General features: G+C 34.7%; 1 protein-coding gene across 1 annotated transcript; it reads right to left on the bottom strand.

The window, feature by feature from the left end:
* Positions 1–10,531: 10,531 nt before the first annotated feature.
* LOC131875074 (F-box protein PP2-B3-like) lies at positions 10,532–11,798 on the bottom strand. Its single transcript, XM_059219093.1, has 3 exons — positions 11,526–11,798; positions 11,229–11,347; positions 10,532–10,706 (listed from the first exon to the last, which is right to left on the bottom strand). The coding sequence occupies exons 1-3, from the start codon at positions 11,796–11,798 to the stop codon at positions 10,532–10,534; spliced, it is 567 nt and encodes a 188-aa protein (XP_059075076.1).
* Positions 11,799–14,580: the final 2,782 nt, after the last annotated feature.

The raw sequence follows: 14,580 nt of genomic DNA, 5'->3' as shown, positions 1-14,580 counted from the left end.
ATTGTTATTATGTTAAATAATATGGATTGGTTCTATTATTGACTTTTGATCTAAAATTTCTAAGTATTCTTGTCATGAATACTTATGTGCATTCTAAGTGAGTAGTTATGCTTGGTTGAGTTATGTTTTTTTTTTAATGATCTTCATTCATGACATTTTTTTTTTTATTGACTTGAATTCTACTTGACATGAATGACTTATGGAGATGTGTTCAGTCATGAGGAGCTAATTGTTTGCCTTGGCATCATTGATAGAAGTATACCGACTGAGGTGTAGGAATTTTATGTTCTATTAATTGTGGAGATGAACTCTTAATGAACAGATCGAGATCACTTTGACTTAATATTTTTTGGCCTATGCGTAACTTTACTAATAAGTGTTCCTGATAGAAAAGTTTAGTTGAAAGATGATTTGCAATCATGTTCGTAGTATGCAAGGGTTAATGCTAGACAGCCTTGTAGTTCGTATAATATAGATCTTCTTCATGTGCTTTTGACGTATGGGATTCTTCTACTATTATAAACTACCTTAAGATCTATTTGGCTTTGATCAAGTATAAATTGTGCTTGGTGGCTAACAAAGAGTATAACTAATATTTTATTAATATCATTTTGCAGAATGATGTTGTTGTTAGATCAATGTTATCAATGCTCACTCATTTTGATTTACTTCTAATTACTTCCTCTAGACTGAACTGCAAATAGATGAACTAATGGATATTATGGATGCATTCAGTCTTTGGTATTTTCTATGATTTGAGTGAACTATTACTTTCATTTATTGTTACACCAATGTTATAAATTGTTCTAGTATTCATGTGTTTCAGAACATAGCCTTGAGATGTTCTCAAACCTTCAAATCTGACCATTGATGTGAAGAATGAGATCTACTATAAATGTTTTATAAAGAAGTTATGTGTGGCTCCTTGTTGTTTTAGAAGTATATTAAAGATTCCTTAATGTTTTAGGGCAGATCTTTCTTGCTTGGTTTTGTAAAGATAATGGTCAACTATGGACCTTAATGGAATCTTGAGTTCTGATAAATGTAGATTCATCACTTCTCCTATAAGAGGTTGATGGGGCATGGTTGGATGATTTGTGATGTTTTTTTTATTGTGCTTACTCCGTCGTCTGTTCCAAAAGATTGAATTTATATCTTATATTACTAACGTTGCATAATGTTGCTATTCATTGGCTGAAACTATTTCTACAAATCTGTGGTTCTATTGTGATTTCTCTTTGAAAGATTTCGCAATTGATCTCTTAGGATTTTCATTTTTTTTTAATGACATTTGATTGGCAATCTTGTTGTGTAATCTCTTGATGGAAGTTATCCTCATCTTATCTCAACAATTGTGCTATGGGTCCACCTTATTGATCGAAAGATAGATGGACAGGATACTTGAGATTAACATAAAAGATTGATTGTGTAGAAGTTAAGAGGGAGCGCCTCCTTCTGAGTTTGGTATACTCTAACTTATGTTGGTTGATTACTTTTCTTATGAGTATTAGCATGGAATTCTTTTCTTGGGTCAAGCATCTTTAATTTCATTGAACTGACTTGATGCTTAAATGTATGATTTCCTATCCTTAAGTGCAAGAAATTGATTGGATCTTTCAGTGGCTTGGAGTGCCTCTGAAATAGGGCATACTAATTCTTCAAGAGAAATTATTGGGATGGGCATACACTCGAAGGAAGTTCGAGTGCCTTGGAAGCTGTGATTGAACACAGTTGCTGCTGAGAGGGAGTTCCAACTATTTTGGTATATCTTAAGGGTTATGTGATTCAGGATAGAGTAACTCATGTGTGCAGATTGAAGAAAGCTCTGTATGGCCTCAAACAGGCCTCTCGTGCTTGGTATGAAATAATTGATAAATACTTGTTAAATTTAGGATTTTGTAAAATTGATGCTGACTCTAACATCTACTTCAAGTTATCCAATGATGAAATGCTAATTATAGTTCAATATGTGGATGATTTATTTCTTCTGGTAAAGATGAACTTATCATTAGATGTAAGAAAGAACTAGCGTCAGAATTTGAAATGAAGGACTTAGGTTTAATGCATTATTTCCTAGGTCTAGCAGTATGGCAAAGGTCTAACGAAATTTACTATTGATATTTTGAAAAGAGTTAGAATGGTGGATTGTAAACCTATGTCTACTCCTATGGAATCTAACTTAAAGAAATTAAGTGTTTCTGTAGCTAATTTTGATTTTGTAGATCCATCAGAGTATAGGCAATTGATTGAATCACTGATGTATCTAGTTAACACTAGACCAGACATATGCCTTGCCGTGAATGCTCTTAGCTAGTTCATGAGCTTGCCCAAACATGTTCATCTTGTTGCAGCCAAGCACATCCTAAGATACTTGCGACACATAGTTGGTTATGGGCTGAAACTACTTAGGTTCAGATTGGTCAAGAAGTGTTACCAACAAGGAAAACACTTCAAGCATTCACCTGCTGGGATCTTTTGGACCTACAGGGATAGTCCTCAGTTGCATTAAGTCAATCCTATGTTGCAGATGTTCTCACCAAGTCTCTTGAAGCTTGAGTACTTCAAAAGATAGACTTGAAGTTGTGGAGAACACCGCCTTGGTTGAGAGGGAGTCTCAACCTCAGTGATACATTGTGTTGTATCAACCACCCTCTGTGGGCAATGTAAGGTGGTATTGTAATCTTCTTAGGGAGAAGAGTAATTTTTAACCATCCTCTACGGGCAATGTAAGATGGTGTTGTAATCTTCTCAGGGAGAAGAGTAATTGTTAACCATCCTCTGCAGGCAATGTAAGATGGTGTTGTAATCTTCTCAGGGAGAAGAGTAATTGTTAACCATCCTCTGTGGGCAATGTAAGATGGTAGAAAAGATCCTCTCCACCCTCTGCGGGCAATGTAAGGTGGATCCAGTCTATGCTTGTGTGCGAGCTAGAAGATTATATTATGTAGTTCCATTGTATGCATGTGTGCAAGATGGAAGACTATAGTATTTTGATTATGTCTATTCCATTTCTTTCTTGTGTGCAAGATGGAGAAATATGTTTATTAGATTCCATTCTATGCTTGTGTGCAAGATGGAGGACTATGTCTTCATTTTATGCTTATGGAGAGCAATGATTATGTATCTCCACTCTATGCTTGGGTGCAAGATGGAAGATTATGATTTTACATTCTTTTTTTGGGAGAAGACTGAGGTTAAGGCAATGAATGATGGATATGCATGATCGATGGCATGGAAAGACTCCATGATGTGCATGAATAATTGTGTATGTATTCATGACTTGCAAGTGTGCATGTTAAAGGTTTAAGTCACCCTCCACATGCAATACAAGATGGATACTATGGGATACTTGTTGTGATCCTCTCTCAGGAATATTTGAAGTTGACAACTAAGTTTGGATTACAATTTAAACATTGTATGTATTACTTAGGGCTGGGCCCTAATCTTGTAACCTGGTTGTAAGATTATCTTTCTCCCTTATTAAGAGGGAGTGTTGATTATAATTAGGGATGGTAGATTCCAATTGCCCTAGGCAACATTGGAATCTTCCTAAGGGTTTGGTCCCTCCCTTTAGTGTGTAGGGCTGGGCCCTATACCTCACAACACACCTTAAAGAACCCACGCCACTCCACGTCTCATGCAAAGGTCCAACCCCATATAGAATGCACTTCGGATTAAAGGAAAAGAAATAAATTTAAAGGATAAGCCGACATGAACACAAGCCGACATACATGGTCAATGCATCATATAAATAAAGACACTTCTCACCTCAATAACACACACTTGATCATCCTTATTTCATGCGAAATATATGTCTGCCATTGTGAGTTAAGAAGGAATAAATATATGTCTGCCATTGCGACTTAAAGGAGGAATATTAGATCTGCCATCACAGCGAAATACCTCAGTTATATCAATGAACTACTTCTGACAATGAAAGTGCGAAATTCATTCATGTGAAGAGCGAACTGGTGTTGAAGGAGAGCAAACTGAAGTTGCAGTAAATCAAGAGCAGACTTCATACATTACCAACCTAGGGTTTGGACCTGATTGATGTTGGAAGGGTTAAAGGTGTAGTCTTGTGAAAGACATTATCAGTTAAAAGTACAAACACCTTCAAGTACTTGAGATAAGTGTTGTAACCTTCATATGCATTCAATCCATAATCAGATCTGAGGATCTTTTCTGGCTGGGTTTTTCCTCCTAGGAGGTTTTCCCAGGGTAATTGTGTCTTGTACTTACTTTTCTCTTTTCTTGGTTATGCTTGAATCTAGAAAACTATAACCTATTCATTTAATCAATTTAGTTAAGTAATTAAATTCTGATTTTCTGAGTTTACATTAATCTGAAAGTGTTAAATCAACAATCGAGGCATGATTATTGGATGCATTTCATATTTGCGGTGGTTGTTTAGGTCGAGACTATGTCTTAGCATATATTGTTTTGGTCCGCATGCATTATTATTGTGTATGTGATTATATTTTTAAAATATAGCGTGTTTTGAGCTGACCCATGTTTCATGTGTTGATTATATGTAGAAATAAGCATTGTAATGATTGTGAGAGGTATTTGATCTGATCATTGTGAAAGGTTTTTGTATATTTGAATATTGATCTAATCATTTGATAGCTATGTGAGTTTGTAAGAAGTATGTTGCAGAGAAGATCAGATAGTGTGCTTAACTGGAATTATACTCAAGCATTTTGAGATGCTACTTTATCAGTTCATGATTCTTCAGATGTAATCCAAATGTTTCTACAAGTCAGTGTGACTTCTTGTAAGGTAGCGAACCTTCCCTAAAGGTTGTAGTCATTGTGGGTTACTTATTTTGAGCAGTGAGCTTTACGCAGTGTGCCTAAATGCATGTGCATTCCCCATTGTAATATTTCACTTACTCCTAATAGGGTGTTATCTCATTGTGGGTAGGTTCCCTCCATGTTTTTTCACTTAACCGGGTTTTCTAGGTAAAAAATATTAGTGTTATAAGTGTTATTGATGTGGTTTTCTTTCATGCTTTAACTGTTCATTATCAGATCTGAGTGGTGGCTTAAGTTGCAGTAAGGTTTTGAATTTGTGGTGCAAACTGATTCACCCCCCTCTTAGTTTATTGCATTGTTGCCAACAAAATCTACAAGTAGTTTCATATCACTAGGGTGCCCCACATACAATTGTGAAAGTCTCATTGGCTCTTGTTTACAACAAGGGCCACTCTACTTCCTATGGATATTGGCATTGATATAATCAAAATATTTAGGGAGGTAATAACACTAAACCATATTCTTCTAAAACCACTTTAAGAAGATCCAAGGATCACTTTTGGATGTCTAATATCAATCCTCTTACCCCCTCTTACAATCTTGATAAAAAGGCTTCTATATGGATTAATTATAGAAGGTTCTCTTGTGTTGTGCTTAGCATTTCTCTTATTTATGATAATTTCTTTCAAATGAATAAAATTAAACATATCTAATTATTGTTTGAGATCCAATTCTTTATGGCATAGACATTGCTAATGTATGTAAAAACCTACATTTATATGACCCCCACCACCACCTACTAGTATAGTTTTTCTACTTAGCAACTTCCTTCTGCCTCTTCTGATTTGTGAGTTTACAATTGACCATATTTGCACTTTTGAATTTGATTTATTTGACCCACTTTCTTCTATGAATATATATATTATACTCTTTCTTTGAGAGTAATATAATAGACTTAATTCATAAAAATAGAAAGATATAAAGAATCATATTTTATTATAAGACATTAATTTGTATATTTTATGATATTAAATATTAAGAAATCAACATTAATATCAACTTCTTCAAAAAATGGCAAGGAAAAATTTGTAGGAGCAATAAAAGGTAAAGGAAGGAATTGAAACCCTAAGATACAATTGTGATGAGAACAAAATAGGTGATGGTGATAGAAATGGCATCAATCATGGTCCTATTTTTGGTAGCCCTTCTCTAGCTACTAAAGCACATGTGAGCTTCTCTTCTTGTTCTCTAGTTATTAGGTATGAGATTTCACTTCTAGAGGGGAGCCCCCTTGTCCCTCTATGTTTGACAAGATTGGATGTATGTATTTCAATGTGGGTAGTGTAAAAAGATGTAGTGATGCCAATCTTTCTCACTATTGTGGTTTGGAACACCAATTACATTTATAAAGGGTTAAGACTCCTATATGGTGGTTCCCAAATATTCTACTATTGGAGATATCTTTGTGTCTCTCCCTATTATAGAGTTCGATTACAGAGGGGGCTCTACTAAGTTTGTGGTGGAGACTATGAAGGTGAACTTACAATTCATTGGGAAAATCATTTGTGTGAGGAGGACAATTAGCTATTGGGGGTATGGGTTCAAGCTAACCCAAATTTGGTTCTTGGGTCTCTAGTTTGTGTGAAAGAGAATAATGTATTTCTTTTGAATGAGAAAGAAGATCTTCCTTCTACTTTGTCTACTTTTGGTTTCTCTTGTTTTGAAGGTGGTGAAGGTATTGGATATATTTTGGATGAATATTATAGGCTTCATTTATATATCTTAATGTAAGCTCAAAATAGTCTCTTAAGAAAGCTAATTTTTTTGAAGAGGTGGTCTTGAATGATGCCAAGTTTTTTGGGTTGACAATTTTTTTTCTCTCACTCTCTCTAGGTGATAGGGCCTCTAAAGTAGACTTCATCTCTATAGATTTGACAAAACCCTATCTCTTTACTTTGGTAGGACAACGACCTATCTCTAATATTGTTGATGATAGTGTATTTTGTCCTCTTCGTATGTCCATGCTTTCAGAGAATGATGTGAAGAGTTAGAGTGCTAAGAATTATGATTTGACAATATATTCTTCCCATGTTTTGGAAAATGATTCTAGGAATGTTAGTATAGAATCACTTGAGGCCATGCTAGAAAATCGTATATTTGGGTCTGACTTGGTGGAGGAGGTTGTTACCCCTTTACCTATTGATGTTAGCCATATGGGTGCTCCAAAAGTCTCTAGTGAGAAGGTGTTGGAATAACATAACAAAGTTAATATTCTTGACTCTATTTTTGAATATCATGTAGCTCAACTTTTTAAGTCTCTATCTAGGAGCTCTTGTAATAATCACCCCTATGTAGACTTGGTTATAAGATCATGCTATGGAGTTGGAATCTCTCTAGTAGTGCTTAGGTAACATCAATGCTGAATGAATGTTTCCTCTTTTCTTTTTACAATCTAGAGGATTTCCCTAGAATTACTTTAGATGGACTCCTAATTTTGACCCTATGAAGGATGTCCCCTCCAACTTACTTGTTTGGTTCTGTGAGATTTTGTCAAGATCAAGGGCACAATGAAAAGTATTAAAATAGAGACAAAAGAATGACAAGAACAAACTGTATACTCATCAATATGAAAATGATCAACTGGATTCAACAATACAATGAATATAGGCCTTCTTATATAGGCAAGGCCATATGGATGTACGAGCACACAATCATGACATGTGGCTCAATGAGAAACAAGGGTAGGTAAGAAATACTAGGGGTAGGTAGGAGAAATAAGATAATATTCCACAAGAGGTGGATGACCCACCGAATGTGGAGTGTAACAGCAAAATAAGACCACAAAAGGTGGAATTTCTCCTACAAGCTCTATCCCTATGTGCACACTTCCCTAAGTGTCTCAAATCCAAACTACGAAGAGATTCATTATCCTTAGTTAGCTTAAGTAAAGTGTAATAGTATCCATAATGAATATTTATTTACATCAACAAGTTCAACTGTCTAGCCTACCCTTTAAATTTTGAAGCATAAAGATCCTAATTTTTATAGCCAACTCATTCGGATATTTTTATGCCTAATATAGATAGATTATAATAAATGAATAGAATATTCTAAAATTTGTTTGTTTGTGAAAAAATAGTCAATTGCTTCAGGCCCAAATTTCCTTATCCTCTAGATATAGATGTTGGGCACAAAAAAATATCTATGAAGATTCCTCAATGCTTTTCTATATTTTTTGGCAAAGTAGGGCATACTTATACTACTTGTTGGTGTTGATGCACCTAAGAGCCTGTGCTAGAATCCAAACTATTGACATTCACCAAAAATAGAGAGAAGAAACCACAAATTATCTCATTCTTATCAATGATTCTTAAGGAGTCATACATCCTTTCTTTTTTTCTTTATCAACATTTGTTTGTTCTCTCTTTTGAAGGGGAGTTTTCTTCCGAAGGGTTTCACTCATTTTCTTTAGTTGTGAGACATTTGTATTTTATTCCATTGTAGTTATACACAGGTACCTAAAATGGTATTGTTTTCAAGACCCATAATGCTTCTCATATTGTATTTTCATTCAATAATTGCAACTCTTGCATATTTTTTCCTAATTTGCACTTAAGGAAACTTGTTGGTACATGCATTTCATGTTGTACACAATTTGTAAGTTTATACTTAGGAAATGGCATTCCTCTTGTTGTATATCTATTTATTAGCTAACCGGGTTAGGTATTATAGATGTTAGGGTTTCCACCGTGTCCCAATATCTCAATCTAGAAGCACAACTTCACGCACGAGAGAAGCAATCCCAACAAATAATCTTTTGCCAAAGAAGAAAATTTATTGAGATGAGGAATAATGTACATAAGCCTTTCTTGTAAAGGCAAAGTTGATAGGTAGGTGAAAATGTGATAAGGACATGTGTCCCACAAATGAGTGTAAGTATTGTTCAGTGTGGAGCCTGATCAGTCTCCAAGTGGGACATTGTTGAAATGTGGCGACTGATCAGCAAAGTACTGTACACTCAGCACGTATCCTCGCTGGGGTCCGGGGCCGGGCTGGGCCCCGAGCAGGGGTTTGGGGGCGGCAGCTCCCGAGAAAAGTAGGGGTTCGGGGGCGGCAGCCCCCGAGAAATTTTTTTTTGCTGTTTTTGTTGATGAAAACCGACATTTTAATAAAACCCTAAAAAAGGCCGACTTTGTTTGTTGCCCTAAAAATGCATGTTATAAGCAGCTGGGATGCTTAAGGCATTGTAAGGTTGATGTACTATTTTTGCTAGATAATAAGAAAGATTGGACGACTGTGTATGGTGGACGTAACCCATTTTGGGTGAACCACGTTAAATCTCTGTGTTATCTGTGTCCTGTTTTATTTCTTTATCTTTTGTATTTAAATCTGCATATAATTGTTAGTTCATTTTTTGCTTCGGATCTGCTTGAAACCCTAACAAGTATAACCACTCCCAACTACCTAATAACAAATGTCAATGCACTTCGGAAATGATAAATATAGTGGGTTACCTAAGTTTTGCTTAAGCAAATGTATCTACTCTGACACGCCTCTTATGTGCACTTAGGGGATAGTACATGCAATATGGGTTTTGACCACATTGCCATATTAGGTACACATGTACAACTAAAATGCAATAAAATGTAAATCTCTTAGAAATAGAGAAGGAGAAAAGCCCCATGAGAGAAAAACTCCTCTCCAAAAGAGAGAACTTGAAGGATTAAGAAACCTCCAAAAATTTGATGTCCCAAAACAAGAACTTGAAGAACATCATTGAAGCACAAAGATGTAGACACTTTTGAAAGAAGACTAATATGGTTCTATAATCAAGGAACCTCATGTGAAACAAGATGATTATTAGGATCAAGAAGACAACAATCTGCATAAGTGCCCCATATGACACTACTCGAACAATGATCAGATGGAAATAACTACAATAACATATGTCAATCAAAAATACAGATGGCACATGAATCTGCATGAGTGATCCCAACAACAATACTCAACAAATGAAGTTACATGAGTGATCTCATCATCACTACTCAACCAATTCATGTTGAAAATATATGTCCAATAGTCGAAAGAACCTTGATCAACTTAGAAGTTTGCCTCCACAACAAAATAGGAATGCAAGGGTATCCTAACTCACTCAAAGAGAAACAAAGGAAGCATTAGCAGGAATAGTATAATACCCCCATAATGTTGACTAGGGAGAAGATTGACAAGATCACTGAAATTGTGTGTCAACAAGCAATGCATGAAAGATAAAATACAACATCTGAAGTGACCAAATTATAGTACCTATGATTGAAAAAAGTGTGTGCACCAAGACTAAACACACATGAGGGAAGAATCTCGAAGATTCTATAGTTTTTGTAGAGGGACGCTCACCTTGACAAAGTTGTGATTGACAAAAACAAAGGCTCAACACACCCTCCATGGCACTTTATAATATAATGTTAGTAGAAGAATATGGCACAACATTTTATGCGAAATCATTAAAAAAACATGTATATGATACTAGATCTCTATGTGTCTACAAAAGAAAGTGCTTACAAAAGATTCTCAAAATTGTTCCAAAAGGACAAAAAAGCTAAAGAAAATACCTACACCAATGAATAATGCCTAAAATTACATTTTCAACAATATCTCATTTCCCAAAAACAGACAACAGATGCCCATGTTAGGACCATTTGAAGAAAAATGCCGCTTAGAATTCAAAGGTGATAAAAAATGGCCAGCCCTCCATTAGCAATTAGGTCAAGCTCTGATTAAAAAAATTGCCCCTCCCCCCATGACGGAAGACCACGAACAATCTTACCACGGTTTAGGTCACAAAATGCCAACAGAATTGCAAACTCAAGACATCGCCTCAGCCAGAGAAACGACATAGCCCTTCCACAAACCACAGATGTGAAAGGCCAACAGTGAAAATTAATGGAAGCACTGTCACACACAAAATGACAATCCTCAACCAGATCGTACAAATAAGAAAAAAAAACTTTCTTCTATGCAGATATCGTCCAACCACCAACATATCTAATTTAAGCAAAGCGCCTCCTTGAGCCAATCACCAAAGGACAAAATACAAGCCCAATCGAAGATTTTTACAGTCTTTCGCCCGCAGACTATAAGAAATGACCCAACCAGTGAATTCAGCAGTGGCACTCTCCTAACGAATGGTGAAATCCCTAAAATGGCTGTTTGCCGATTGACTTTACACGGGTTATACAAATGATCTACTCGCAGATGGTGATGAAACCTCTTGCAACAATCACAACCAATAACTCTTAACCCTCTAATCAAAGCAAGTTATGAATCCTCACAAAATGCCACCTCAGAGCAAATGCTTTGACCTTGAAAAAAGTATGTCAACCTTTTCTTATTCAAGAGTGCAAATTATAAAAACCCAGAATCAACATCAAAATATAAAAAATCAATTTATTATATGACTGCTTATATACTAACCTTGAATCATTCCGCCTCTCCCATTTGAAATATGAATAGTAATCAGCCCAATGTATGCATAAATCTCTTGGAGGTGTCATACACCCAATCTTCCCAGTAAATTCGTCCAACCAAATAGTCTGCATTATGTAACAATTACTACATGATAAATAAGAAAATACTTTTCTTAAACTGCCGTCCAATCTTAAAACAAAGAAAAAACGTTTTTTTTGAGCTATACCTATAACTATTCAACATTTTTTAGAATCGAATAATAAAGCCTGGTAAATAGAAGAAGAAGCGGCAGATTCTCCCTACCTTGGTCTCATTATCTTTGACAAGACAGATGTAGAGGTGTTTCTTGAAAGGAAAAGAAAGAGAAGAGAAGCCCTTGGAAATCTTTTCGCCAAAGCGTTGAATGATCATCTTCTCCCAAACTAAATCTGCATCCGCAGCAGATCCCCAACACCGACAGACAGCGGCCAGCCTGCACACATCCTTCGCAGTTGTGAAGGAAAGGACGGATGAAATACAGTTTTCTCGCAGATCCTCCAATGTAGCGCCATTTTTCCTTCGTCTTGAGATCTCCATCTTTAACCTAGTTTAAGATTTGCGATCCCGCTTCTATGTTTCGGGCTTGCGAGAAAATGGGCTTCTTATAAGAGAGAAGTGTAATTTTAATGTTCCAACTTTTAAAATTCTACCGTCTCTTACGAGGATATCTCTATTCTACCCTGGATTAATATTAAGTTATAATGATGCTAGTGAATAATATATCTGTTTTTAGTCAAGTTCGGGAGTTATTGCAAGCATTTTTATTATATTTTTTAATATAATAAAAAAATGTAAGAAAGGTTGAGTCAAAACTAAATTGATTTATATAAGGAATTCAAATTTAAATTATTTGAAATAATTGAGATAATATAAAAGTGAAAATTGTATATTATTATATGTATATATTTTTTTTAAATTTGAAGATATTTTGGTTGAGTTGGAATTTACCTAATTATAACTAGCATACAAGTGTGTTTCTACATTAATAGTTATGTGTCACATTTGAGAGTGGTTTTATCTCATGGTTTTGGGTTCCATTTGAGGGTTTCGTGTATTTGAATATTTTATAATTGTTGTTGATGAAGTAGATTTTATATGACAGTTTGTAGGTACACAAGGTGTTAATCTAATGCTAATCAAATTCTTTGAAGTTTAAATGTTCATCAAATACTCCTATAAGGAGTTACATTGCAAGTGTTATTTAATTTCTTTATGATTTCATAATACATTATGTAGGTTTTAATATTTGCATTTTTTTGGGGAAAAATAATTTCCCCACATAAATATTTATGTTACTTGTATATAAATCTGTTTCTCTAATTTTATAATTGATGCTTTGCAAAAAGGACTAGAAAATCTGTTTGATGGCAACACACACAAGAGCACAAGAAACAAATGTTAGTGTTAGCAACAAAAGATTATCCTAAACAAGCATATCAAGAGAGATATTAAGCATGAAATAGAAAGCATATAAACATAGAATAAAATAGCTAATCAAGATGCTCATAGTTGCTCCTCCCTTGTTCCTCTCCTCTCCAAGTCCCAAATGAGTGTAGCTCTCAACTTTTAGCACTAGCCATGGATGCTATATGGAGATTCAAGATAGTTGAATATGATAAGCAAATGCTATGCAAGTGTAGATAGTGATGCTATGAGAAAGTTCTATGCTAATGCCAGTATAACAACAATAATCTAATGCTTTTTTTTGCTTGAGGAGAAGGGTTCTATTTATAGAAGAAATGGGGAAATGAAGGGTTAAGATTGAGTAATCTTAACAAGGGTTAGGATTGAAAGATATTCAATCCATGTGAGACTTTCAACCCAATCCCATGTTGACAAGTGTCACAATGAGGAGGCTTGAGAGGAGTGATAAGGAGCATTAAATTCTTGAGGGGACATGATGGTTACCCTAGTCAAAGAAATAAATGCTTTGAAGAGACACATGGGTTACATGAGGGTTAAGTTAGGGGTCAAAGTCCTTAACCATGGGTGCAAGTGGAATTAACCATTAATGGTCATGTAAGAGCCATAAGTGGTTTGGAAGACTTTAGAGGTTAATTTGTTGAACACACAAAACATTAATTGCTTTTCAAATACTTTGGAGTCTTTGAGAAGTGACTCCAATTTGCTTAGGAATGTGACAATATTTAGGGGATGGATTAGGTTAATTAGGAAAGGTTTAGAAGAATCTAGAAGGGGTTTTAGGCATGCAAGTGGATTTTGTAGGAAAATGCAAGTGGGAGGAATTTTGGTATTTTCAATTAAAATAAAATCATTTATTTCAATTAAATGGTGTAATTTGCATTTGGATAAATATTTAAATAAATATTAATTTATTTAAATGAGAAAAAGGAAGATAAAGCATTAAAATGCTTGAAGACTTTGAGGGAAACCATTAAAGGCTTGAAGACTTTAAGGAAAACCATTAAAGTCTTGAGAAGACTTTAAGGGAAGCCATTAAGTTTGAAGACTTTAAGGGAAACCATTAAAGGCTTAAGAAGACTATAGAAGGAAGCCATCAAGTTTGAAGACTTTAAAGCCATCAGGTTTGAAGACTTTAAGGGAAACCATTAAAGGTTTCAAGTGGGTGAGGATAAATAGGATTTTAAATAAATAATTTATTTAAAATAGTTGTGCAACTTGCATTTGTAGGAAAATGCAAGTGGGTGGAGGATAAAGGTGATTTAAATAAATGATTTATTTAAAATAGTTGTGCAACTTGCATTTGTAGGAAAATGCAAGTGGGTAGAGGATAAAGGTGATTTAAATAAATGTTAATTTATTTAAATGTGAGAGGTGGGATTTTGGGGGAATTTAAATAAATATTAATTTATTTAAATGTGAGAGAAAATTTAATTAAATAAATATGATTTATTTATTTAATTAATGGTCTGAATTTGGTTAAGTGAATTAAATCAAATAAATTGAATAATTTATTTAATTAATAGGAGAAGAGGGTTAAGATGAATTAATTAAATATTAATTTAATTAATTATTAATTGATGGTTAAATAATCAAATAAATATTAAATATTCATTTAATTAAGTGGACAGATTTATGTGACTACATTTGCCCCTCTTTGAGATGGTGCAGTTTATCGCGTCGTTTCAAAGAAAGAAAAATAGGTGTGAAGAAATGCCCCATAAATTGTAAATTTAATGGGTGGTATGCCCTCTCGAGAGATAGGCCGAATTTTTTTTTTTTTGAAAAATCGGGCGGTCTCTCGAAAAAGAATGAAAAGTGGAGGGGATGTAGAATAGAAGAAATTAGAACTAATGATGAAAGAATGGGAGAAAATGGAGTGAATATGAAGAAACAA

The sequence above is a fragment of the Cryptomeria japonica genome, chromosome 4, assembly GCF_030272615.1.
Source record: "Cryptomeria japonica chromosome 4, Sugi_1.0, whole genome shotgun sequence".
NCBI lineage: Eukaryota > Viridiplantae > Streptophyta > Pinopsida > Cupressales > Cupressaceae > Cryptomeria > Cryptomeria japonica.
This window is presented reverse-complemented; position numbering and strand designations above follow the sequence as displayed.

What these genes read in the sequence shown, in the direction of transcription:
- LOC131875074 (XM_059219093.1), bottom strand. Translation starts at nt 11,798, where the DNA reads ATGGAGATCTCAAGACGAAGGAAAAATGGCGCTACATTGGAGGATCTG. An exon ending in TCAAAGATAATGAGACCAAG is followed by an intron (nt 11,348 to 11,525) that starts GTAGGGAGAATC and finishes TACATAATGCAG; the next exon opens with ACTATTTGGTTGGACGAATT. An exon ending in GAGAGGCGGAATGATTCAAG is followed by an intron (nt 10,707 to 11,228) that starts GTTAGTATATAA and finishes TGTGTGTGACAG; the next exon opens with TGCTTCCATTAATTTTCACT.